General features: G+C 38.3%; 1 protein-coding gene across 2 annotated transcripts in view; it reads right to left on the bottom strand.

The window, feature by feature from the left end:
* The window catches only part of LOC121525101 (AT-rich interactive domain-containing protein 3B-like), a 99,733-nt gene that overhangs the window by 50,562 nt on the left and 36,782 nt on the right, over positions 1-12,389 (bottom strand). For both annotated transcript variants that reach the window (XM_041811008.1, XM_041810929.1), the window contains exons 3-4: positions 3,812-3,886; positions 2,695-2,767 (exon numbers count right to left, since the gene is read on the bottom strand). In XM_041811008.1, coding sequence (XP_041666942.1) covers positions 2,695-2,767; positions 3,812-3,886 — 148 coding nt within the window. The remainder of the gene's footprint in view (positions 1-2,694; positions 2,768-3,811; positions 3,887-12,389) is intronic.

Below are 12,389 nucleotides of genomic sequence, written 5' to 3'. Positions count from 1 at the left end.
TCACAGACTGACAAAACAAACCACGCATCATATACACACATGCATACATATGGTATCACCCATCATAGCCTGTGACAAAACATAATGATGCATGAACCACACATACTCTCACAGACCATCATCACCCATCACGGCCTGCCAAAACATAATGTAAAGTATGCAACACTGAAATAACATTGTGATTCACCTTGGGAGGTATTGCACAAGTCATGTAACTTGCTTGGTAAGAGATTTGTCTGATAAAAGCCTAAGTCCATTAGCTGCACTGGTTACAGAGGTCCTGTAGGCAGTGTCAAAGTAGCACGCGGTCAGCTGAGCCTCCCGTCTGTTGGCCAACTAAATAAGTTAGGCCACTGCCAGATCCTCTTGGCTCTGATGCTGCAGAGCCACAGGATCAACAGAGACAGGGCTCACCTGCTGACCCCTTAAGGCCTTTACTCTGGGGAGAGGAATTAGTAAAGGATTTCTTAGCCAGTGAGAGTTGCAGCATGTTTTTTGAGTTGATCAGTGACACAGAGAACTTGACGACCAGGTAAGACAAGTAAATACACTTAAGGGCACAATACCCTAATGGAAATAACATTAATGACAACTCCAGATCAAATAATTTGTTTTTGCTCTCAGGCCCACACTAATCAATCTGTAGTGAAATTCCAGATGCTCTGTAAAACAGCACCCCCTCCTCACACGGAGACAGGAAATGACTCTAAAGAAATGGAAGTGGTGTGGTATTTGCTTTTCCACATAGGCAGAGGGTGGGAAATTAACTCAAGCTAATGTCACATTTGTGGCAACTTTTAGAAGCTGTAATGTTAAAACTACTTATGCAAGATAATGCAATCTAGCATTTCTACCATTATGCCACTTTTACTCAGCTTCTTTATTTTCAGTTTTTGTCAGCATTCACTCATGGTGTGTTTCTATATTTTATGGCTCTACTCTACATGGTCTTAGTAGCAGGCACTTAACTTTCCATTACCATATATACTTTGATAAAACCTCCCAAAAGTAGACAGGGTTGTGTGAAACTGCCAACACAACAGCAATGGAGGACATAGAGGTAATAGTACACCTGGTTCTCAGTCTGTGGCTTTTTTCCATGGCAAGGAGACAAGTTTTGCTCCAGATATGAAAAAACTGCTACTCAAAGAACAGGACAGTTTTGAGAGTTTATAGCTCAGGGTTGATACACACTTTTAAACATTAAATTTATGACTTTTAAAGACCTTTTTAAGACCTGAACTGAGAAAAGTCAATGCTACTTTTTGCGTGGCAAAATTGTACAGCTGTCACATAGCAGCAACATTTTTCCACTAATTTCTGGGGCAGTCTTTAACAACAACGAGTCTTGTCTGTGTGATTGAAGTCATCTCTTCCTTTCTTAAATTATTTTGCTAATATCTCTAATACTGCAGGCTTCTCTCTGACCAGACTCAGACTTTGGGGTAGGGGTGACATACACAGACAGTCTGCTTACAAGGATCACTGCTTTATAATTGTTAATTGTAATGTGGAAAGACGTGCCAAAAATGGTGATTTGAATCAAAATAGAAGCGAGAAAAGGATAATTGGATAAAGACATGTCTTAGGCATTGTGCTCTAAAATTTGATATCACTCATGTGTAAAATTAAGAGTTTTTAAGACTTTTTGTATACCCTATAACCAGAAAAAGCTGAAGACAGGAGGAGTTACACTCCTGTGTTGGATGTTTCATGTGATGATATCTCTGACCGCTCAGTAGTCTGCATCACTTGACTAGGATGCATCTATTGTAAAAACAAGGGCCACCACCGGTACTACTGTAATGATAATTTAGCCTATGCAGATACCAGTACATCTTTTGGTGTTAGGCTCCCAGTATGCCAACACTGTCACTTGTGTTTGACCATGAAAAACAGAGTTGGTCCAGTAGTTGGCTTCTTCTACCCAATTAATAAAAATCTTCTCTGAATCAGTCACTTCATGTGCTGAAATCTAGCATTAAATTGATACAGCACCACAGATAAACATCTTCTCCTGTCATCGATTCATGCCCACATCATTTGCTGATGGACGATGTCGGTCGAAAGGGCCGATATTGGCCGATACTGATGGTTGAACCAAAGCATTGGTGCATCTCTAGTCTTGATATCACCTTTTAGTATCCACTTTTCAGCTTTGTTTTTTGAAATCTTATGAGGGAAGATAAAAAAGAAGTAGCTGGTACCAGGTATGATCCTAAAGGAAACAAAATACGACTACAGTCTAGCGATGCATGATATTGGATTTTTGGCAAAATCTGACTTGCCAATATTTCCAAACTTGTTTTAGTTGATAGCAATACCATTTTATTCAAAGCTGTTCTTAATACTTTAACATATACCAAGGGAGAAAGTATCCCAGTAAATCACCACTACTCACTACAACTTAAGAAATAAATACAAAATAGATTTTAAGAGAAACGGAAAATATATATGTTTAACACAATCCAACACATGTATTGTGTTGTTATAGACTGCATAGGTGGTAATAATGTGATGCTATTGGCTGTATATTTAACTGACGACAGGATTTAAATGCTGAAATGTTTAGAAAATGACCCTCAGCACAAAGACAGATTTAATTCAGAAAAAGATAGCTTCTGTGGTGGAGAGACAAAGTGGAAAAGTGTTTGTTACTTAAAATGCTTTAAAACATCTAAAGAATGCTCATACCTCTTTTTTGCATGAAGGTGAAAAGGTCATCCAAAAACTCCTTCCTTTTTGGGTCATTATCCAGTTCATATAGCTGAAAGACAAAATGAAGCTTATAAGAACTACTCTGCATTATAAATTGCATGTGCACAATCATGGCAAAGCTTCTGCTATTTTTTTTCCTTTCCCCTTATGTTTCCTCATTTTAATTTCAAAGTTTATCGTTGACCCTAAAGAGTTCTGCTCGAGTTTTTCCTCTTTGCTGGACAGACAGACGATGAGGGTTCAAAGCGTTCAGGTATGATTGATGATACTGCTGAAACAGCACCAATTCTTCATGAGTTTTACCACTTTTTAAATAAAAGATTTTTCAGGCCTTTTTATGCCTTAATTGTAAAAGCAGAGGACACTGGATTAAGTGAAAAACTCAAATGAGAAAATTGGGAAAGGCAAGAGGGAAGCGACAAGGGTGGGAGTAACGTCTGGTAGCCCACTTTGAGGACTGTAGACTCTGTTCATAGGGTGTGGGGTGTAACTGCTATGCAATCCAGCAATCCAGTTGTACCCTCTTTTAACAGAGTGAATAATAGTTAGAGCAAAAATGTGAACTTTTATTCCAAAACTGTAACATTTTAAAGGATTAATTGCAATAGTTGACAGCATTACATGAATACATGATTGTTAATGACTACCAGTGAGTTTATTTTTAGATGATCTGTGAAGAAAATGACAACATACCAGGATATTTTATGAGAAACTGATGACCAGAGATTAAGAGTATGTTTGATGACTGTACCACAGTTTTAAACATGAATGTGTCTTATCTAGCTGCACAGTATCATAAATTAATCAAATCTAAAGTAAAAGGTGTTTATAAAGTCTGCCTTAATGATAAATACTATGAGAATAAAACCTTGTTTCAAGTATTCTCATAGTAGCACTGACCATCCATGCTTGCCAATAGCCATTCTCACGAGTAGCATCTCCTTTCAAAGGCTAAGTTAAAATTTTTATAAATTTAAAATCTTATTTTTACAGTTTTCTTTGGCTTAAATAAAATTCGCTTTGTACAGTTGATTGTGCAAAGGTTTCACAGTCTGTAATGAAGTCATCCACTGCTCAGGCTCTAAATACTCACTTTAGCAAAGTCTCTTGAGGCCTCTCCTCTTCCTCTGCTGCTGTCAGCCTCGTCAGCCCAGCCTGCAGTCCCGTTCTGCAACAGAAATAGAGAAAGAAAGATAAGCCAAACAAGGCAAACAAGCAGAACATGGTGATAAACATGTAAAAAGAGAATCCAGTTTGTCATCATCTCATATCATTCCTCATGAGTCTTTCTAAAGTAGCTGGATAATCTCCGTCAATGAGTTACAGTTTTGGTATTTCACCTTTACTTCACTGTTATAATGAAGATACAGAATGGAAAAAGTGACATAGAGAAATTACAAAACAAAGTCTGAAGTCTGAAATTAACCAGTGACCTTGTCTGTTTCCACCCTGAAAGCACACTTCAAACTCTCAGGAACATTTTGACCTCCAGTGCCTTTTCTAAAATGTTATAATTTGATTTTTTCCTGCAAAGAGTTAATCTGTTTGGCTCTGGCTGGAGGTTAAAGGTTCATGTTGGGCTACAAAAAGCGAAGCAAACCAAACTAGTTTCAACAACGGCCAACATTCTGCTACACAAACACATGAAAACTAATATATACTCACACTCCAAGAGTGCATTTTTCCAGGGGTTGGAGGAGTAACCTCTGGAGTTATTGTGCCCCTGAGCTCCTGTGTCCCCCTCCCCCTTCATCCTCAAACATCTCCATTTGACCTAAACCATCTGCATCTGGGCCTGCCCTGCCCCCACCAATGTCTTCCGACCCAGCTGGATACAAGGGCCCCCCATCCTTCAATCTTAACGCAGCTGTGACGGGTGGCCAAGTTCATGGAGTGGAGCTGGCTGTCAGGAGGGGCAGCGGGGGGGGGCTGGTCAGTAGCCTTTAGTGCTACATACACACATGAGCAAAGAGTGATCATTGCTGTGTGTATGTTTGTGAGTGCAAGGAGGAGGGGTGGTAATGGCCCCACAAGACGGGAAGGAAGGAAAATAGGGGCAGAAAGGGGTGCACGGTATGTGCCGACCAGGAATGTCTCCTAAAGACAAAACCTATAAAAGCATCAGGAATCAAAACAAGATCCGTTCAGAGGGGGACGTTAATAGCTGCAACCGAGGGTCTAGTTTCAAACAGGAGCCCATTGGTCAGTGGCAATTACAAGGCCTGAAACGAGAGCTGGCAGGGCAAAGGTTGTCAAGGCCCCTGAGAGCAAGTCATTTTCACCCTCTCACTCTGGACGTGTAACGGTTGTCAACATTCATGCTCTCTAAACAAATACCCATCAGCCATCAGCTCAAAGACCCGGAGTGAACGCAAGGTTTTGGGGTTTCAGAATCACGTAGTTCTACTTCACAATAAAGCAGTGTCCACACACATTCTTCTGAAAAGTATGGACATTTTTAAGCAGACTACCCTCTTAGGACCCACCACTACATCTTTGATGAGTAACTGTGACCCAAATTCTCAAAAAGTTTCAACCCCTCTAATTCATTAAATAAAAACAGTGCTGTTAGGAGCTTGGATGAAACAAAACCTGACTAAGCTGGAACAAAGGTCAAAACAAACATGTTTAAAAGTACATCATAGGCCCCAGGTAGGTCAGTGAGCCGGTAACTACAGGCAAAGGCTGCAGCCCTTGACGCACTGGTCTCAGTATCGATTCCCGGTCTTAGCACGTGCTTGGGGCACATCTTCAAACATTCTCCCTGTATTTCCTGTCGCTTCAGCTGTCCTATCAATAAAAGGCAAAATGCCCCAAAATGATCTTTAAAAAAACACCAAATTTGGGATGTCTTCTCAAGATCTCGGGAAATAGGATCAAATGAAACATGAGGATGCATGTCCATTTGTATGTCCAGCCTGTACTGCCTCTTAATATTTGCTGATCCTTAAACTTTAAAGATAGTGTTAAGGATTTACGTTTGAGGTCTAAACGACATATATTACTATCAGTATCAGCTAAAAAGAATTAGCAAATATTGGCATCATCAGATATGAGTTAAAAGTCTGATATCATAAATCTCAATTTTTTTTTTAAGTAGAAATGCATGGAAATGCATTTTCATAACATGCACATGGATCACATCAGTTATTAACTATAAAGTTGGGGTAAAAGTCTGTATGAAAAAACACACTTTGCACTCACACATGCAGCTAACCCTGAACATTTAAAGAAGTTTTCCAGAGTTGTGTGCATTTACAAACATGGCTTAAGAGATATTTGCTTTTTAAAACAATCTACAAAGATTGAAATAATGCAGTTCTCCACACTGGCTTTAATTTCAGTCCTGCTTCGACTAAAAATTCTAAACTTCATTATTTCTTACACTCATCACATGGGCATCAAAAGTTAAAGCTCTTGTTGGGAACTTCAGCTATATGTTGATATTGGCCACACCTAGCAACAAAGTGGAACCGCTTTTCCCTGAATTTAGATTTTTTGGAACATATTCAGCATCTTTAATTTTAAAAACAGCAGTTAAATGTATTAATTGTTGAGAAGCCTTGCATGGGAAAGTTGATTTCTTTCAGCATGAAGTTTTGACACCCAACCCCAGCACCAGATTTGAACTTTAATATTAGTCATTCTCTATGGTAGTTGTCTTGCCTGCTTTGCTGGGTCATGACGAGACCATGACTATTAATTTCAATCTTCTTCATATCAAGTTAAAAACTCCACACTTCGGCTTTCAGTTAAAATAATTCCAGCTAGTCCATTTTACAAATACCACCTTCCAAAGTGTTGTATAAAAATAATTTATCACAGTTGCCTCTTAGGTGACATCTGCAGCCCATTTCTTATCAAAAACACATTTCACTGTCAACGTACACTATCTATAGTATGTCAGAGATTACAGCAGGATCATCATGTGATGGTAAATATACAGTATAGTACATTTGGAGGCCTTATAGACCTTTGCACACAATTTGACCTCCTCTGTTAACCTTTAACCATTATAAATGATTATTACACAAGATAATTCAGATTACAGCCATGTATAATCTCACATGCTTGCTCTTGCATGAAAAAAGCATAGCATTCGGCTCCTTTTATACGTGTGGGTCGGGATGTTACCTATTTAATGGCTCAGAGGTCGACACTGTGTAATCTTATGGAGTGTTACCAAACAAGGAGCTGTAAAACTAAATAGGGAATAAAAAGCTTTGGTCTTCTTGTCTGTAAGCATGTGAACTTTGATAAACTCACAGGAAAGTGTGACTACACTCTTATGTCTACAAAATTGAAATTCAAGATGTATATTTTAAAACAACTTTGATAAGTTCAAACCTGGTTAAAACATGAGGAAAACTTTTGCAGCTGAGTCCATTTAGAGGGGTAGATTGCAATATGACAATGTAAAATCTACCTTAAAAATGATGTTAAAGGGAAGGTGGTTATAGAATTATAAAAATGGACAAAAAAGCACACAAGCAGGGCTGCCCATAGAATTGGGTGGGCCTCTGAAAAAACAAAGTATGGGCCCTCCCCATGATTTAAATGTATGTGTGTTGGGACAGTAGTATGGGTGTGAGCATCCTGGCTTCACTTTGGAAATGAAAAGCATGTCAAACAGTTAATGGATTCTGATGCTAGAATTACTTTTTAACACCTTTCCAACTGCCCATTTTTCTGCTTCTTTTTGCCACTTGAAACACATTTTTGCTGCTTTCTGCCCATTTTTATCAGCGTTTTTGTTTTTCAGCTGAGATGTTTTGCACTTTCCCCAGCTTTAGCATGACTTTTATCTAAAAACAGTATACTTCTTGTGTGTAAACATACAGGAAACCTTGACTTAACATTATGTAAAGATTTAAGTAGTGATTTATAACACCTCATACATCCTAACACTGAACAGATGCTATGGTCCTTCCAGCTCTCCAGATTCAGATCAAAGAGCAGGCAGTAGCCGCTGGGTTACCGGCCTTGGAATTGTTAGGTGAACACAAATGTGTTTACACTCAAACTATATGCACACACACACACACACACACACACACACACACACTTGTGCCTCCCAGAGGGTCACTCTGTACTACTGAAGCTCAGAGGTCAAGGTGTTTCTAACATCAAGAACAAAGGTCTGAAGTGACAGAAATCCACTGTCCAGTCAGCAGCACAATCCATCTAATTAAATTTACACACTTTTTTATCTTGTGTTTTACAAAACAGAGTAAAAAGATTTCACAACAAATACATATTTCACAAAGCCTATCGTTGAGCATTATGAACAAACTACTCCTTTTAAATAAGAGTGTGAAAACAGCTTGTAAAAAGGCAGGTCAGTAGGAAAGGACTGATTCCAGCACATGCTGCACCTAAAGTCCTTCACACTGTTTCCGTTGTAGCCCTGAAATTTTGCAGATATGTTTGTGCAATTGAGTGTGTAAGCAGGACTTTGCCTACAATGTTTGATAATTAAGTTTACCCAGTTCGGGTGCCTTGGACTTCAATTTTTGTCATTACGCCATTGAAATGCATACCAAAACAGTTTATTTTTAATAGTATCAAAGGGTAAATTCTGTTACAGTGACATTGACAACTACCGATTTAACTGCACTATTAATATTGAGGTATCACGGTGATAGAAGCATCTCAGTACCGTCATGGACATGTGACAGTTTCAAACGATAGGTCGTCAGGGCATAAAGTGTAGTTTTTATAGTGGAGCAGAGCAAAGGGAGGTGGGAACTACAGTTACGATTGGCCCTTGTGCACCTATCATCCTTTGCGCTCCACTTGCTGGCCTGATCAAACGATACAAAAATGGGTGATGCAATAACTGGTGAGGGAGAACCAAGTTACAAAGTTTAGATATTGTGGAGGCTCCAGACACTCTGAAGCATTTTGGCTTCCTGCAGTCAAAAAAAATAAGGTAGAAAAGGTGACGGAAAAACAAGGAACAATACGCAGACACTTCTGTGACACACTTGATGGGAGCCACTTGGCAAATCATCATCCTGGAAAGATCTGCAAAGATGCAAGGAGCAGAATCCAGCCAGGCAAAAAGACTCATAAGGGTTCACACTCTCACTTTACCACAACAGCACAAGGGCTCAACAGATCACAAGGTGTATCAGTGAATATATCACCAAAGACCTACTTCTATTTTCAGTGGTGGACAACAAAGGTTTTAGAGGGTCTGACATACTGTAATATTTAAAAGTGCAATTGTTTTTAATAAAAGCCAACATCCATTTTTCCCAATTTTTTTCCCTTAACTAATACTCTATCATGGACTTGTTACCAGGGGATTATAATACCAGGAGATTTTGAAACCATTACTGACAACCATAGCAGAACTACATAGAGATATTATAATTTCCATAACGTTCGACTATTTCCTCCAACCTTATCCTTTTTACTGCTTCCTCTTTCTAAAGCTGTTTGTAAAACCAATATAAATGCACAAATGTTTAAGAGCACTGCAAGTTACAACAATAATTTAAAAAACTGAAATCCCTTTGAAAATCATCAAGATTTTACTCCTGATGCACTGACTGCAGTTGATTGCTGATCAGTGAAAAACACTATGAAAACACTGTAGAGAAAGGCTGGCAAAGAGGAAGGAAAATGGCATCAGAATAAGAATCAAAATCAGCTTTACTGGCCTGGTACACTTACACATCCGAGGACATTTCCTCCACTTAACTTTGCTCTCTTTGTCCAGCAACACATATTCAATATAAAACAATAAAGTAATATAAACAGGCCAAAGAGGGAAGTGGGGAGGAGTGCCAAGGATGTTGAGATAAATACTATGAGAGAATGGTATCATAAGCTATTCATGGAGGAGTTACCTTTAAGTTCACCCGTGCAATTTAAAATATTGTCAGAAAGACTCCCCAGACAGTGATTAGTCTTGTTGCAAATCTACACCAAATAAATCCAATACTAATAGATCTGTATGTTTAAATTGGTACACAGTTCCTGTCTATCGCGTGCCTAACATAGAATTGTACAATCGTTTTTTTAAATTCCTTTAAAAAGTATACCCATTTCAAAAGTACTGCACTGGGACAGTTTTAACTGTTGGCTTCACTGCTTCCCACAGCCCTGATCATTTTTGGTTGTATTGCAACTATTTTTCTGTATCTGTAAGCTTCAAGAAAAAGTACAGAGAAAATGAAAGCAGAGTACATGTAGAAAGTTCCACCCATATCTGAACGTAAATCAGACATGGAGCATTAATGAGCCATAATTTTTGTAGTTCTCTACACTATTATTTTAATCAGATGGCAGACATGCTGCTGCAGAAAACATTGTGGCCATGACTATTGTGCCTGATTATTTATATTGTTTATCAGGTTTTATGGACCTACATTAAGTCATTAAAATAGCTCTACTGCTACTATCACTAACCCAAGCACAGTTTTTAATGCAAATATGGCGATATTTATCTATCTCTTGTAAACCAATCCATCTGTTACATATTGTAGTATTTATTATTGTCTTTATGATAGCAATATTTTAACTCCTCACTACCGCACTATTATCTTATTCAGGCTGGTTTAACAGTTTAATAATTAATGTTTGATGCTTGTTGAACAAAGCTGATGCTGACTCCGACATGCTACTGAGATAAAGAGGAGTGACGGCTTAAAAAAAGGTACAGCTGAGGTAGTGTAAGGATAAAAGATGGATCAGGCATTAAAATTAAAAAGCTATCTAAACATTAAAAAGAAATTCAGCTGTAAATGCCCAAATTAGCACAGATGCATGCATAAAAATCCATTCTGTTTGAGTAAGTGGTTCATAAAGAGGCACTAGTAATCTGAACATGGCCGCTGTTAACCATGAATAGACATGTTGGCTCTTGAATTGGGACCTTGGTCAGCCGAGGAATGTTAACACTATGTTGCTTTATGTCAAGTTAGAGTGGATACCGCTGTTTTTGGGACCACTCCTTATGATCAGTCCCCTCAGCCCCTTCATCACATACAGTGCTCCACCCAGAAATGACTTCTGTAAAAAAAGAAATTCCCACAGCCAGCCTACAATTACAAGGCTTGGTTTGTCTGATTTAATTGAGAAATGTTTGAAATTAAGTATCAAAGGCATATGTCTAAATGTTTATGCATTGTAACTCCCTGGGTTAGTGTAATGTATACTTTTATACATAAAGCAGGAAATTTGAGACTATATTTATCTAAATACAACTCAATTAGCTCAAATTGAATTATAATATTCATAAGAAGCATAGAGCATATCGTGTGTATGCAGGTGTATTCACCGTGCATGCTCATGTGTGGATATGAGTGTTTACAGGATGAACAGAAGCCTTCATATGTCTAAGCCGCCCATGTTTCCCCTTTGTCTCCCTCTCATGCTGTTAGCAGGTTTACCGGCCAGGCAGCGGGTGGCCTAATCACATTATGACCATACGTGACTGACTGGCGCAACGCCAAATCAGGGATAAGAATGAGGTCGATGACCAGGAGTGAGCTAGAGCTCGTCATCGCTGTGGGCTGCTGTGGGGTTTTGAGTCTGTCTGCAGGTTGACACATAAACTGGTCTGTACACCTTCTGAAGTTCTCTAAATGGAAATGGACTAAGATTACCACCTTATATCTTTTATTTTCTGACCTTTAAAACATAATAAAATCTAAAACTATATTGACACCTGTTTCACTGCCACAGGGAAAAAATAAACATCCTATAAGCTTTCAATATTGGGTACTTTAATGTTTCTTGTTTACCTATTTTAATACTTTATTTCCGACAAGTTCCCATTGTTTTGAAGCAGAAGATTAATGAGCAGAAATGAGCATGTAAAAAGATACAAAACACATGATTTATGTACATAATATCAAACAGGCACTAAGGCCTTCACCTGTACTTCTACACATGCACATAAATATGGAGGGAGCACCCATCTCATCTGTGAATCTATTGATTTCAAGAAGTGCAGCTTTGACTGGCAAGCATATGAAACTCATCTTTACCATGAAGATGACAGAGATAAAAATTGCTCTGAAAAAGGAGAAATTAATTTCTTTGTCTTACATAGACTTCATTAATGATATACTCCCAGTTGTTGAAGCTGGCAAACACCTGCACATTTTCTGAACTCCTCCAAAGTCTGCATGTTGGCAACATTTCAGAACTGAATCAATGCAGCATAATCACACATTTTAGACAATACAGCCTCTTTCGTTTGCAGCAGTTTGTGGTTAAAAAATCTGGCTATCAATCTGTAGTTTTCAAAAGTTTTGATATATTTTGGTAACACTGATCATTAACAGAGATTGTATGGTTTTAAAAATGTGATTTTGCACATCTATTTCTTAGGACAGGTGCATCAGAGGGCAAGGTGTCCAGCAAGCAATTCAAAGAAAACTGGTGCACACTGTCCGACTTGCAAAAAAAAAAGAAAAAAAAAAAACAGTATTATTTGTAATGTTTTGGTACTAGACGGACAATCACATTGTGATTAATGCATTAATGTGGTTCAATTCATATTAATGTGTATTATAAAATCATATTCTTGCCAATACATGTAAGTGTTGTCATAATACCATGGTTTTAAATTTCAATCCAATTCTTGTCGAATGACAAGACATCAATTCCTCTTTCAGAACTACAAAAACAACAAAACATGTTCTAGGAACACA

This window comes from Cheilinus undulatus, linkage group 1 (assembly GCF_018320785.1).
Source record: "Cheilinus undulatus linkage group 1, ASM1832078v1, whole genome shotgun sequence".
In the NCBI taxonomy this organism is placed as follows: domain Eukaryota; kingdom Metazoa; phylum Chordata; class Actinopteri; order Labriformes; family Labridae; genus Cheilinus; species Cheilinus undulatus.
This window is presented reverse-complemented; position numbering and strand designations above follow the sequence as displayed.